The sequence below is a fragment of the Schistocerca gregaria genome, chromosome 3 (genome assembly GCF_023897955.1).
Source record: "Schistocerca gregaria isolate iqSchGreg1 chromosome 3, iqSchGreg1.2, whole genome shotgun sequence".
Lineage (NCBI taxonomy): Eukaryota > Metazoa > Arthropoda > Insecta > Orthoptera > Acrididae > Schistocerca > Schistocerca gregaria.
The window spans coordinates 414,201,588-414,215,294 of record NC_064922.1 but is presented as its reverse complement, the minus strand read 5'-3'; the positions used below and the strand labels follow the sequence as shown (position 1 = coordinate 414,215,294).

General features: G+C 37.3%; 1 protein-coding gene across 4 annotated transcripts in view; it reads right to left on the bottom strand.

The window, feature by feature from the left end:
* LOC126353862 (AP-5 complex subunit zeta-1-like) overlaps positions 1–13,707 on the bottom strand; it is a 115,913-nt gene that overhangs the window by 19,620 nt on the left and 82,586 nt on the right. For 2 of the 4 annotated variants that reach the window (XM_050003028.1, XM_050003029.1), the window contains one exon: positions 11,141–11,350. The exons of the other annotated variants lie outside the window; for them this stretch is intronic. In XM_050003028.1, the coding sequence (XP_049858985.1) occupies positions 11,141–11,350 (210 nt within the window). The remainder of the gene's footprint in view (positions 1–11,140; positions 11,351–13,707) is intronic. 4 annotated transcript variants of the gene reach the window in all.

Sequence of the window (13,707 nt, the reverse complement as noted above, 5' to 3'; positions counted from 1 at the left end):
TGAACATACTAATCAGTTGTTTATTTCAATAGGATAATTCGTGTATGAAGGTTGTCTTCTTTTTCAGGGCCTTATCCAGTGTCTTTCACAGCATCAGCATGTTATCCTAGACCTGGTAATGTTAATGATAGAGGGTGGCTGGGTGTCCTTCCTATCGCCCCCCCCCCCCCCCCCCCTCCCTTCCTCTCTGGGACAGACTACATGTACATGTACCCCATCTCTCTGTGTCAACTGCTATCCCAAGTGAAAGTGTGTGAGGATTTTCAAAATTTTGTGAATTGAGTAATTGAGACAGGACATGGGCACCAACCTCAGAAGTGGGAAACCTCCTGAAAACCACATCCAGGCTCTGGCACTTGTTGTTAATCCACAGAATGGATTTGATACACGACCAGTGCACCTCTCACAAGTGGTGTGCTAATGTGCACGACTATATAGACAGATAATCTGTGTACAAAAGCACTTTGTAATTTTTATACTAATTATGAATTTATTTCGGCATTGTGATGTCTTGTCAGTAATCTCGAATAATATGATCTTTTTAATTACAATGTGAACTTTTGACACACATGGTATCTACAGCTGACATAAATGTATTTGTAACTTGTGATTTAAGTAATCAAATTACATTAGACTAGTACTAATGAAAAATAATTAAAAAAACTGCTTACTAATGACACCAAGCTCATTCTGTTCACACTGCACTTACATTTGTGTATTAACTTATGTATATATGGTTCCAATTTGAACACATTTCCAATTAATAATAAGTGTGTATCTTATCTACCCGCACATTTGGTTTTTTTATGCGTATTATGTCTTTAATGCCCTCGGTTTGATTGACACTAATAATATTGTATGATTTGTAGGAGAAAAGGCACTTCTTACGTGATGTTTACGCAAGAATTCAAGCAAAAGAGATGAAGATGAAGGACTGGTCGCACGAGATAGAGATAGAGAGAGAGAGAATATGATGAAGACTAATTAAATTTAGTTCATTTTCAATATGTGTGTAAAAAAACTAATTACACCATTAGTTATGTTTGAGAGAACAGTGTAAACACTTACAGTTAGCAGTGAATACATGGTGTGTCGTGGGGCGATCACTCTGTTTTTAAAATAATTGAAAAGTCACGATCGCTTCAGTCATTTATAAGATGACCAGTTTCAGCACTCAGAAGGTGCCATCATCAGATCTGTGAAGGTATAACGTAACAGGTTTGAGGACTGTGTATGTGCTACTTGGACAGCGCTATCTGGTGGCCGATTGTGAACTGCTAGAATTGCAGCAGGTAAGCCTGTGCAGAATAGGGCAGTGATGATGCCGACCGGTGTTAGGCGAGCAGTGGTAGTTTCATCTGGTGACTTCAGTGGTAGTTTCATCTGGTGACTTCAGTTTTATATTTTATGGAAAGAACGACCAAGAGAGCAGATTTTTATTATTTTTTTTATTGGTTGTGACAATGATTTTATCAGATGGTATTCCTCATATGCCATGATGCAAAATCTTTCCTTCTATGTTGCATGTCTGTTCTTGCAGAATCTCATGCAGAAGAACAGCCTTAGACTTTCTATAGGACTATAGGACTAGACGATACACAATCTTTAGTGAATTACTTGATACATTGCATCTTTTAATATGTTTCTGTTTACTACTTTCACATTTATTATTCATTATCTGACAGTGTTTGCAATAACTGAATGTGCTGTAAATAACAAGTTAGCTATAGAATTTCATGTATACACATTCACAATCTGTTAAAACAATTTATAATTCACTCATGCAATACAGTAGCTGTACAATATATGCAAAATTAAGGATATGAAAATTCTAGAAAAATACTGCATAATGCTGTGACTCACCACTGAAACTGTAGTACACCAGGTAATAATCATTAACATAGATAATGTTAGTTGTATAAAATAATGTAACTTTAGCACTGATTTTGCTAATAGTAGTAATTAAAATAATGAAGCACTTTAGCAGCAGTTTACGTACTTCAAATGTAATTGTTCAACATCAATACTTTACAAAAATTTCTAAAAAACATTGTATAAGAAAACAATGCTGTATTAGGCTTTTTCCATTTATGTAAAACTTGTTACATTTAAGTTTTGCCAAGTAGCAAACAGACACAATGTAAAGACTACTAAACATGTAAGCTTTCAGATTTAAAAAAAAAAAAAAAAGGGGGGGGGGGGGGGTACTGCCTCTGAAATAGAACTATAGATCTCTCTCTCTCTCTCTCTCTCTCACTCACACACACACAGGGCCACTGGAGCCCAATTGTAGACTGCATCTGCATCTGACACAAAAGGATTTAACTTTCACAAGCTTTTGGAGTCAGTGGCTCCTTCTTCTGGTGGAAGAGTTGAAGAAGGAAGGAAGAGGGGTGAAGGAAAAGGACTGTAGAGGTTTTAGGAATGGGTTACAGCTTAGAAAAGTCACCCAGAATGCTGGGTAAAGGAGACTTATCAGACAGAATGAGAAGGAAAGACTGATTGTTGGAGACTGCACCAGACAAGATTTGAAAAACCTGGGAGCTTAAAGGTGGAACACAGGGTGAAATATGACACAAAGATTACTAATAAAACAATAGAGTGAAAAGCTAAGTGCATTATATGTAACAGAGGCAGGAAATTGGACGGTGAAAAATAGACAAGTCAGAAAATGAAAGATATAAAAAACTGAAATGGAGTGAAGAAAGGAGTAGTTACTATGAATAAATGCTGAGATGGAAGGAATTAACATAAAGTAAGGCCAGGTGGGGGGTTAAAACCAAAGAAATGTTGAAGTGCTAATTCCACCTGTGGAGTTCTGAGAAACTGGTATCTGGGGGAAAAATCCAGATGGCGCATGTGGTGAAACAGGTGCCAAGGTCATGACTGTCACGTTGTACAGCAGGATCTGCAACCGGATATTGTATCTTGCCTGTATACACCCTCTGCCTATGCCCATTCATCCTCCCTGATAACTGGGTGGTAGTCATGCTGATGTAAAAGGCTGAACAGTGTTTACATAACAGCTGGATATGAAATGTCATTTAATAGGTGGCTCTCCGTTTGATAGTATGTGTTTTGCAAGTTACAGGCATGGTATAGGTGGTAACAGGAGGGTGCATAGGGCAAGTCTTACACAGGGGTGGGAACCATAGGGTAGGGAGATCGGTGCAGAAGGAGCATAGGATCTGACAAGTATATTGCGGAGATTGGAAGGGCGATGAAACACTCTTCTAGGTTTGGTGGGCAAAATCTCAGACAGAATGGATCTCATTTCATGGCAGGGTTTTAGGAAGTCATGGCCTTGTCAAAGTGACGACTGGTGTACTCCGAAGTTTCTTTCTTTTTTTTTAAGGGATCATCAGTACCAGGACTGGATGTGACGGCCCGGGAAATCTGCTTTTTGACTAGGCTGTTAGGATAATAAAATCCAGTGAAGGCTGAAGTGAGAGTGGTGGTGTATTGTGGTGAAGTACTTACATTTTGACAGTTGCCATCTGTTCCACATCAAACGTTCCCTTCCACACAGCCTTGGTATCTGAGGCAAACATATTTGTTTGGATGCAGACTCTTTCCAGCAATACACCGCCATTCTCACCTCAGCCTACACTGCATGTAATTACCCCACCAACCTAGTTCAAAAGCAAATTTCCTGGGCCATCATGTCCAATCCTGGTACTGCTGATTCCACCAAAAAACAACTTCGGAGCATACCAATGGTGACCCAGTATTGTCCTGATCAGGAATGTATAATCAGCTACTTTGAGAGGACCATGACTTCCTAAAATCATGCCCTGAAATGAGATCCATTCTGTCTGAAATTTTGCCCAACACATACGGAATAGATTTTCGTTGCCCTCCCAAACTCTGCAATATCCTTGTCAGGCTCTATGCTCCTTCTGCACCCATCTCCCTAACCTATGGCTCCTACCCTTGTGGCCATTCCTGCTGCAAGACTTGCCCTATGCATCCTCTTACCACCACCTATAGCAGTCCTGTAACTGGTAACACATATATTATCAAATGCAGAGCCACCTATGAAATGACACGTCATATATCAGCTGTTATGTAAGCACTGTTCGGCCTTTTACATCAGCATGACTAGTACCAAATTATAAATTAGGATGAAAGGGCATGGACAGATGGTGTAACCTGGCAACACGCAATATCCTGTTGCAGAGCATGCTGTAAAACATGACAATTGTAACCTTGGTGCCTGTTTCACCACATACGCCTTCTGGATTCTTCCCTCAAACACTAGTTTCTCAGAACTCCGCAGGTGGGAACTAGCAGTGCAACATGTATTTGGTTCTGCCCCCCTCCCCCATCTGCCCTTAATTTCTGTTAATTTCTCCCATCTCGGCATTTCTTTCACAGTAACTACACTTTCCCTCATTCCATTTTAGTTTTCTAAATCATTCATCGTCTTACCCATTTATTGTTCACCACCCGCCTCCCACCTCTGTTATGTACAGTGCACTTAACTCTTCACTCTTATTAACTCATGCATGCTGTTTCAGCAGTAACTTCTGTCCTACATATTACCCTCTTCCACCTTTAAGCTCTCAGGTTTTCAAATCTCGTCGAATGCAGTCTCCAACAATCAGTCTTTCCTTCTCATCCCATGCGAGAAGTCTGCCCTGACCTGCATTTCTGGGTGACTTTCCTGAAATCTACCCCTTTTCCTAGACTTCTCCAGTCCTTTTCTTTCACCCTTTTCCTTCCCCTTCAACCTTTCTGCCTGAGGGGGAGCCACTAGCTCCGAAAGCTTGTCTAATTACAACCTCCTTTTATGTTTGTGTTCTGCCACCGCTTGGTGAGTAGACTTTTTATATACTCAAATTCTTTTGTCAAATAATTAAGTTTGCCAGGACCACTTGTAAATCTTTTTGTTGATTAACAGTTTCAACAGATCTTTGTAGTCATCACTGTGTCTTGTAACATATTAACAGAAGTTCATGATCTTCACAAACTTGCAATCCAGATTGTGGTGACACTTCATTTTACAATAAAAGGTAGAAAGGAGCATCAGCATGTAAAACATAAAATACTACAAATATAAAACATAAATCATGCTGTGCTGATGATCTAGTGCATTAAGACATTAACATATCATTATTTGTGTTTTATATTTGTGGTATCCCGGCCACCTCACTAATAACACAGCAGCTCCCTCTGCCGAGGTCTGTATGATTGACACCTGGCCATGCTTTGGATTGTCAGAATGGCGTTCCGCTCTCCCTCCTGGGAATTGTGGGTTCAGTGAGTCTGTGAGGGCTACAGGCATCACTCAGCGGAGTAAGGTGGCTATAGCAAGACAAAAGGCATTCAAGAAAGCTCTTTACTGTTCCATCAAGCTTAGACCGCCTATAGGTGTGCACCCTTGTGATATGGCGTGGTCTGACATTGACCATGTTCCGTGGACTTGCAGAGTGTGGTTGCAATGAGTTTTCACTGTAATAACAACATGACTTTTTTCATCATGACAACACATATTAATCAAACTGAAAACCCTTTTCTAATGCAGCACTTGTACCTGGTACACACAATGCAAAATTAACAATTTTCTCTATATTTTCCAAATATTGTAGTCCGTCTCTCTCCTAGAGGCACTTCCATCATTACCCTATCTTTGATATGCTTTTCTGTTATGTTCTTAATGTGTCCAAACTCACTGATTAGTGAATTCTCATTGAAAGCAGACAGGCAAACACTATAATCCTGAACATCGGTCCAGTGAGCAGACTGCTGCAATGAATCCAAGATCAATTCTGACTATCTCGGTACTGACCTAAAATACACTTTTTATGTAATTCACAGAGTCATCAAAAATGTTGAAGTCTTTTTCTATAATAATACCATCTTCCACAAGGCTTTTCAACATTTCACTAAGTGCTACAGTTATGAATCTGTTGACCTTTCTGGAAACCAGCATTTGTATAAAACTGTCAATCAAATTCAAAGTTTCAGTGAGAGGGAGATATTTTGGCTCTCAATTTGACTAATAGTAGCAGACAAACTTCTGACTGATCTGCTAAAAATCTCAACCAAAATGGGCAAGAGCTATTAGAGAAAGAATGAATACTGAAGATACACCAAAATGGAGAATAATCTGTATGGAAGGTAACAGATAAGACTTCTACATGATCAGAAATGGATATAGCAAAATGGCCACTGGAGTTAGTATACAATGACATCATGTGTCCTACTATTCCCATATGTTATACGAGAAAGAGAGATGTCATTACATTTATAGAAAATTATATTCATTTTACAGCTGTTTATAAGATACATAATAAAGCTCCAATGCTAGAATATTTAAAACAGTATGAAGCAATGGCAACAGTTCATTTCAATAAGAGGATAAGTAGATTTCACTATGATGATGAAGGTGAATAGTTGTCCAATGATATGAATAGCTTTTTTTAAAGAAAAGGGAATTCAATATTAATTTACTAAGCAATACCCACAACAAAATGGAATACATGATAAATACATTACAAACCAAGCTCACTGCAAGCTTTTGAACAATAAATTCAGAAAATCGTTTCAGCCAGAAGCAGCACTGACTGTTGTTTAGCTGATAACCAGAACACCATCGACTGGAAGTTCCAGCATCTTATGTGGTATGGTGAAATGCTGAAACAGCAGAAACTGGAAGTGTTTGGTTGTGTGGTATACTTATAGCTTCTTGGAGAACTGATTGCTAGAAAATTTGGTGCCAGAATAAAGAAATGCTTAATGGTTCAATATTGCTTTGGTGCCCAGAAAAGAGATGCATCATTCTTGGAAGGGATGTCAAGTATGATTAAAATAATTTTTATCGCAATAATGAGAACCGCTTCTCTTGAAAAGAGACAGAAATGTTGTAATTATCGTTGATGAAGACAAAATTGACTACTGAGATGATTTCATGTCAGCCAAAAATAACTGAAGGAGTTAAATCTCCTGAAGGCCATAGACCTGGGAATGAGAGAGAAAATGCCCACCATGGAGGAAAGACTATGCAGTGTTAGATCAATGATGTTCCTGAGAATTTCAGTGTAATTTTCAGCAGAACAGACAAAGAACACAGGTTTCACACAGCAGTAGAAGAGGTTAATGAAATTAAGACCTGGACATTTGTGACCTATCTGAAAACAAGAGGGCTATTGACACTTAGTGAATTTTTAAATTTAAACATGATGATTTAAGAAACAGTAGTCATCAGAAAGCTAGGCTACTCATTCATGACTGTTCTCAAAGAAAAGGGTTCGAGTATAATGAAACATATGCTCCTGTAGCAAGACTGACAATTCTGAGGACACTGTGCAGTTCTGAATTGCGAAAAACTGGTTACAAACTGTCTGAATGTAAAAAGTGCTTTCCTTTAAAAAATGTAGAAGATTACATTATATAATTTCCAGGTAGTAGTGAATCTAGAACCAGGTAGTGCAGGTAAGCTAAACAAAGCATTTTATGGTCTAAAGCAGGCCTCAAAAACTTAGAATTTCACATTTGACAAGTTTGTTAATGATCTAGGCTTTGTTTAAAGTATTGCTGATAGGTGGTTGTAAACAGGAACTTTGTCTGTAAGGTTTATGTTTTGCTGAACATTGATGACATCAACAATTTGGAAAATTGCAGAACAAAAAGTGAAGAATTCAAGTTAGCATTAACAAGTAGATTTGAAATGAAAGATTTAGGAGACTGTTTCTGATATTACAGTAGATAGAAGGGAGAAAGGGATACTTATGAGTCAGAAAATTTGATGCAGAGCTTCAGCATGAATGAATGTAAGCCTAACACACACACACACACACACACACATGTAAGTGAATTACAAAGAAGTTGAGAATATGAAAATGAATGAGAAAGTGCATTATAGAGAACTAGTAGGATGTTTGCTTTATGTGACTAAAGCATGACTTGATTCACACTTTGCCATTAATTATTTCAGTCATTATCAGAGTGATTCAAAGGAAGCATATAGGAAAGGTTTAAATAGAATACTATTAGCACAAAAGACACATTATATCATAGATTACAGGGCTACTATAGATGATTCATTCATTTTTAAAGTTCTATATTTTCCAATGTATAACATACACATATATGACTGATTTATGAATATAACTACAAACTCATGAACTTAGCATTGTGTACACCTCTTGGTATTATGAATGAGGTGCCTTGACAAAATGATGACAAAGCTTCCATTTAGCTGGAAAGGTTAATCATCACAATGTGAGAGTAAGGGCCTCTGAAAATACTCATGAAATTGTGGTATATTCACTTAAAATTAATGTTTTCTGTGCAATGTCACAGACGAAGGTGTGAGGGTGAATTTTTTTCTGCAGGAGGGCTGTGACAAATGTCTCCTACCTTGATGAGTTGAAGTTGTGGCAGTCTTCCCTACTGACTGTTGATGCCGAGAATGTCATCTTCCACCAAGGCAGCCCTGGAGCATTGATGTTTGTCACACTCTGAATGGCGAACTTCCCCAATGCTGGGTTGGGCGTGGTGGCGAAGATGGTGTGACTGCTTCCTTGGCCCCAGGTTGCCTGGCCTAACACATTGTGACTTTTTCCTTTGGGTACATTAAGGACCATATTTACATACCTCTATTGCCAGGAACACTGGAATAGTTCAAAGAACACATCAATACTGCTGTGATCCCCCTAGGATGTTGCTATATAAAGTATAGAATAAACTTGATCACAGCTTCGACAGGCATTGTGTGGTGGCCAGTGGAGCACTCATACAATATCTGTATAGTGTAAATTGCAAATCTGGTGAAGTTCACGTTTCTATTCATGCATCAGTCAAATTTGTATATGTAATACTTTGGAAAATATAGAACTTTAAAAAGGAAGAATAATTTTATTTATAGTAAGACCTGTACATTATAAAAATGAAAGCAACGATGAAGCTGTGGGAGCTTATGGTGATTGGGCCAATAGCTCAATTATAAAATCAACTTCAGGTTATAATACCAAATTATTTGGTAACATTGTAAGATGGGCACTAGAAAAACAAAGTACTGTAGCATTATCTTCTACAGAAGTAGAATTTCTGTACCCTGCAGCTTGAGTTGTAGAATATTTATAATTTATGAATAGAGTCAGTTCTGTATAGCTCCTTTTTGTAAATGGGAGTAAACGTAAGTATGAGTCTGTTACAGATTCATGTTTAAAAATTAAGACATCAAGCACATTTCTATAGATTGTTGCCCAAATGAGGTAGAGTGGGGGAATAACAGTTCTACATTATGCCATAGTACAGAATCTTTGATTTTGTACTGCATCATACGCATACACATATTACTGATTGTTTATTATGTCTGTTTCTTGTTTTTGAGTGGGGATAAATTAATTGGAATTAAGTTTCCTTGCTCTGCGTATTTGCTGTTTGCAACCACACTCTGTTAGCCAATCATCTCTCATCAAGTGCCCCAGCTTTTTGTTGACAAGAATGTATTTATACTTCCTGTCAGTGACTGCATTATTTCTCATAGGCCATAATTTATCCACAAACATCACTCCACTTTCCTCCTTTTAGTTAATGGAAACAGGCCATTATAGGTACAGAAATCGGTTTATATTTATGAAGCATATACAACAGAAATAGAGACAGTAAAACAGAATAAGGTCTCTGTTGGATGACATAAAATTTCTCCATTATATTAAGAAGATGCAAACACACACAAATTTTTGCTCTGGTTAACCTGTTCAACAAAAGTTTAAGTGAAGGTGTGTTTCCAATCTGAAGTAAAGTTTACAATAGTCAAGACACTGCTTAAAACATAGTAACAACAAAGCCAAAAACTAATGACCCATTATTTTCATCTCAAGTAAAAGTATCAGAAAAAAATTATTGCACTTATCTTAGAAAACTTCCTTTTCAAACAGGAAGTACTGTAAGAAATGCAACATGATTTTAGGAAAAGCTACTCAGTGTCACCTGCCATATACAATCCAGAGCATACAATGTTAATGAAATTAGATGACAGAGAAAGGACAGCATGTTTTTCCTGGATCTTTCATGTGCATTTGACAAAGTATCTTACGACCTGCTGCTTGATAAAATGAAAACTTGTGGTATCAGAGGAATAGCTAAAAGACCGTTACAATCATACCTACAAGCCAGATATGAGATTGCACAAGTCACATACAGAGTGACAGGTTCAGTTGAGCTGTAACAAAGTGAAGTGTGCATTAAGGGTCAGTTCCGTGGCCTCTATTCTTAATACTAGATGTTAATGATATACCATAGTGCCCAACAACAAGGTACTTAACCGTGCAGATGACACAACAGTTATTAATTGTGTGCCCAGCAATAATAATCTGGTCCTGAATTATTCTGGTTTCTTACTTGGCAGTAAAAATAACTGATTAAGCTTAATGGACTCCCACATACACCAACAATGTGACAGTGTGCAACAGAATGTTGTGTCAATGATGGAACAGAAATGAATCTGGGTGATACAACTGTCTTCCTTTGAGTAACATTAAACAGGTATCTCTCTTGAGAACAAGTCTTCAAATAATTTAACAATAAAAGCAGTACAGTAGTCTAAATAAACATTTACACATTTATAAGACTTGTAGACGAGTGATTATCATCTGGAAACACACAACCCAGAATGTGGAGATAACAGCCTATATTACACGGGAATCAGATTTTACAACACATATAAAGAGAATTTAAAAAGCTCAAGTAGAAGCTGCTTTGAAACGGAACTGCAGAAGTTTCATACCAATAAATGTTTTTCTAGTATTAAGGAATTCCCTTCAGAGGAGTAAAAGACTTTCATTTATACCAATAGTATATGTAAGTACCAGTAATCAAAATACATAACGTTTTTATTGTTTGTAAAGGTAAAGATATGATGAAAAGTGTAAAATACGTCCACATTAAAAAACAAATCCTGTGTTACTGTACAGAAAATATATAAATACATTACAGATATTCTGCTAATATGTAGGTAAATTATTCTTCAACTATATCTCTAAAGAAAAACCGCTGTAGAATCGTGTCACAAAAGTAGATAATGGAACAACAGAAATTTTACAAGATACTTAAATTTAATAAGTTTTTCGTGTGTGTAACACATGACAACGTTATAAGGTATATTTCACTGACTGCACTTTGAACTTACTTATGAACTGAATTGGTGTATCCAGGAACTTTGAATAGAAGTGTTAGTCTGGTAAGAAGAGCACATAAAACATCAGCTGCAGCATCAGCATCACCTTGAAGCATGAGGGCCGAGAAAAACTTGTCTAACAGAAGTGGCACAATCTGACTGCAGGTTATAACAAGAGACTGTGTTGCCAGTTCTCCAAGCAGATCGATGTATGCACCTAACCTTTGGATACAGAAATAAAACTATATTTCATAATGGCAGAATTATGTAATTAATTTGATAATGGATGACTATATGCTGCATGTTACAGGCTAATCATTATAATTAACTTATCACATTATGGAAAAATAAGGTAAATGTAAAGTGTTATTACTTATCTGCCATGTGAAAATCTCAATTTGAACATAACATAAAGACAAGATGTAAATAAAAATGATCAGAGGTAAGAACTCTTTATTCTCTGTGTTGCTATGTGTATCTTATGTAACTCACATCAGTCAGGAGAATGATTTGTTTATTAACAAGAACATAGTACATTAACACTATGAACATGACAGAAAACTTATCTTCTATTACCATTCCAAGGAAAACCAGCATCTGCCACAATGAAGCATTACATAAGGGTTTTATTATATTTTGTTGAGGTATGTGCAGTGGTGATTTGATTTTTTTTAGGTCTTTCACTGAGGATGAAACATAAATTTCTGCCTCAGTCAAGCTTCATCACCACTTCAATATTCTGTAAGTGCACATTTTGTTTATTAACTGACCTTATGTAATTGTACAAATTGCATTCCAAAAACTGAGCAACACATCATTTTCAGTACCGCTACCTACATCATTTGACAGGAACATTTATGGATGAACAAACTATTCCAGAATTAAAATTCACTTTCAATGAAATATAAGGACTTTGGCTGAGTGAACAAATGGTACAAGTGTGCCATATGATGCATGCTCCAACTTACAGGGCAAAAGCAAACCATATGTTTACTACTCTGAAATTCCAGTTGAATTCACCCTGCATTACAGCGATGACATTAATATGGTGTATCTCATGCATAGCATACAGTAGTTATAATTAAACTGATGGTGTTCCAAGTGATGTTGTGTGGGCTGTATACATCACAGGATGCTGAAACATCGTAGGTACGTTCATTAATTGGTGCGCTTGTGGAGTAGACTGAAAAAATAATAGTTCCACTTTCTGCCCCTAGGTGAAAATATGATGCTGTAAACTGTCACAGTGTGAAATGTTTACTGTTTTGACATTAGCATGCTGTTTGTGACTTGGCAAAGAATATTGACTTCATCTGTAAGGACTGTTGGTGTCTGGGGCTAATAAGGTTGAAGTTTTTTGCATGAAAAGTGATGGCTATTGAGAAGAAAGAGCATGCACAGTTAGTAAAGCTGTTTTATCAGAATGGCAGCAATAGTAGTGCTACATTGTGGGAATATCACTGACAGAAACAGCTGCGAAGAGGCATCCCGTCAATAAACAAGCTAAAGAATATGGTAAAGAAGTTTGAAGAAACAGATGGAATTACGTGGTGCAGCAGAGAGAGGGAGGCAGTCCATTCCCATGGCATCTGATGATAAACTTTTTGTAGCTGTAGCTGACTGTGCAGCACATCTCAAACTCTGCAGCCACTGCTCAAGCTATGCCACGGGAATCGTATGTCCCCTGATCAACAGTTTCAAATATTTTATGGCACATTTTACATAGGTACCCTTACAAGAATCAGAATGTGCACCAACGAAGCTCGAAGATAATATACATCATCACTTTGCCCTTCGTTTTTTGGCACACTGTAGCACTCGGAAAATTATCAGTTTAATAATAACCAACCGGCACATAGGTGGTATTTGCAGAGCTTTCCTCTGGAGACTGATTTTTGAATACTTCTGAAAATGTTCTCATTATCATTCTTGTTATGTCTTGCAAAATTTTTTATGAGTGACTTTCTTCACCAGCATCTGAACTTTTGCTTCTTGGACAATATGATCCATATTTATAACTGCATTAAACTGTATAGGAAAGAAGTGCATTAATGCCACTGTGCTCCTTATGTTCATTTAGGACACAAATAATTTTATAATTATCTTGCACATTTTGTATGGTTTTTCATCTGGGGTTTTGTTGTACATATTGCAAATTGACTTTCCAGTGACACTTATACCACACAGACAGGTCTAGCAACAACCTCATTATCTTACCGATACTGGTGTATTTAACACTGGGTCTTAATAGACTATTTTTGATGACACTTATTTGCCTAATGTAACAACATTGGCCAAGTCACAGGCCAAGAATGTGGACATCCCTACTGGTTGCTGATAATTAGCCATGAGCTTCTTAGCTTTGTTTAAAATTCATTTAACACATCAATATATGAAATAGTGGAAGGGGTGGGGGCAGGCAGCTAAATGCTACAGTGTGAATGCAAAGAGAAACACTATAAAGGTTAGCCAATAGTGACTTTCTAATAGCTAACCCAACATGTGCATTAAGGGCAGCAGATAAATTATATTGCATGACAAGAAAAACTGAAGCACCCAGAAGTGGAGGAGGAGGAAAC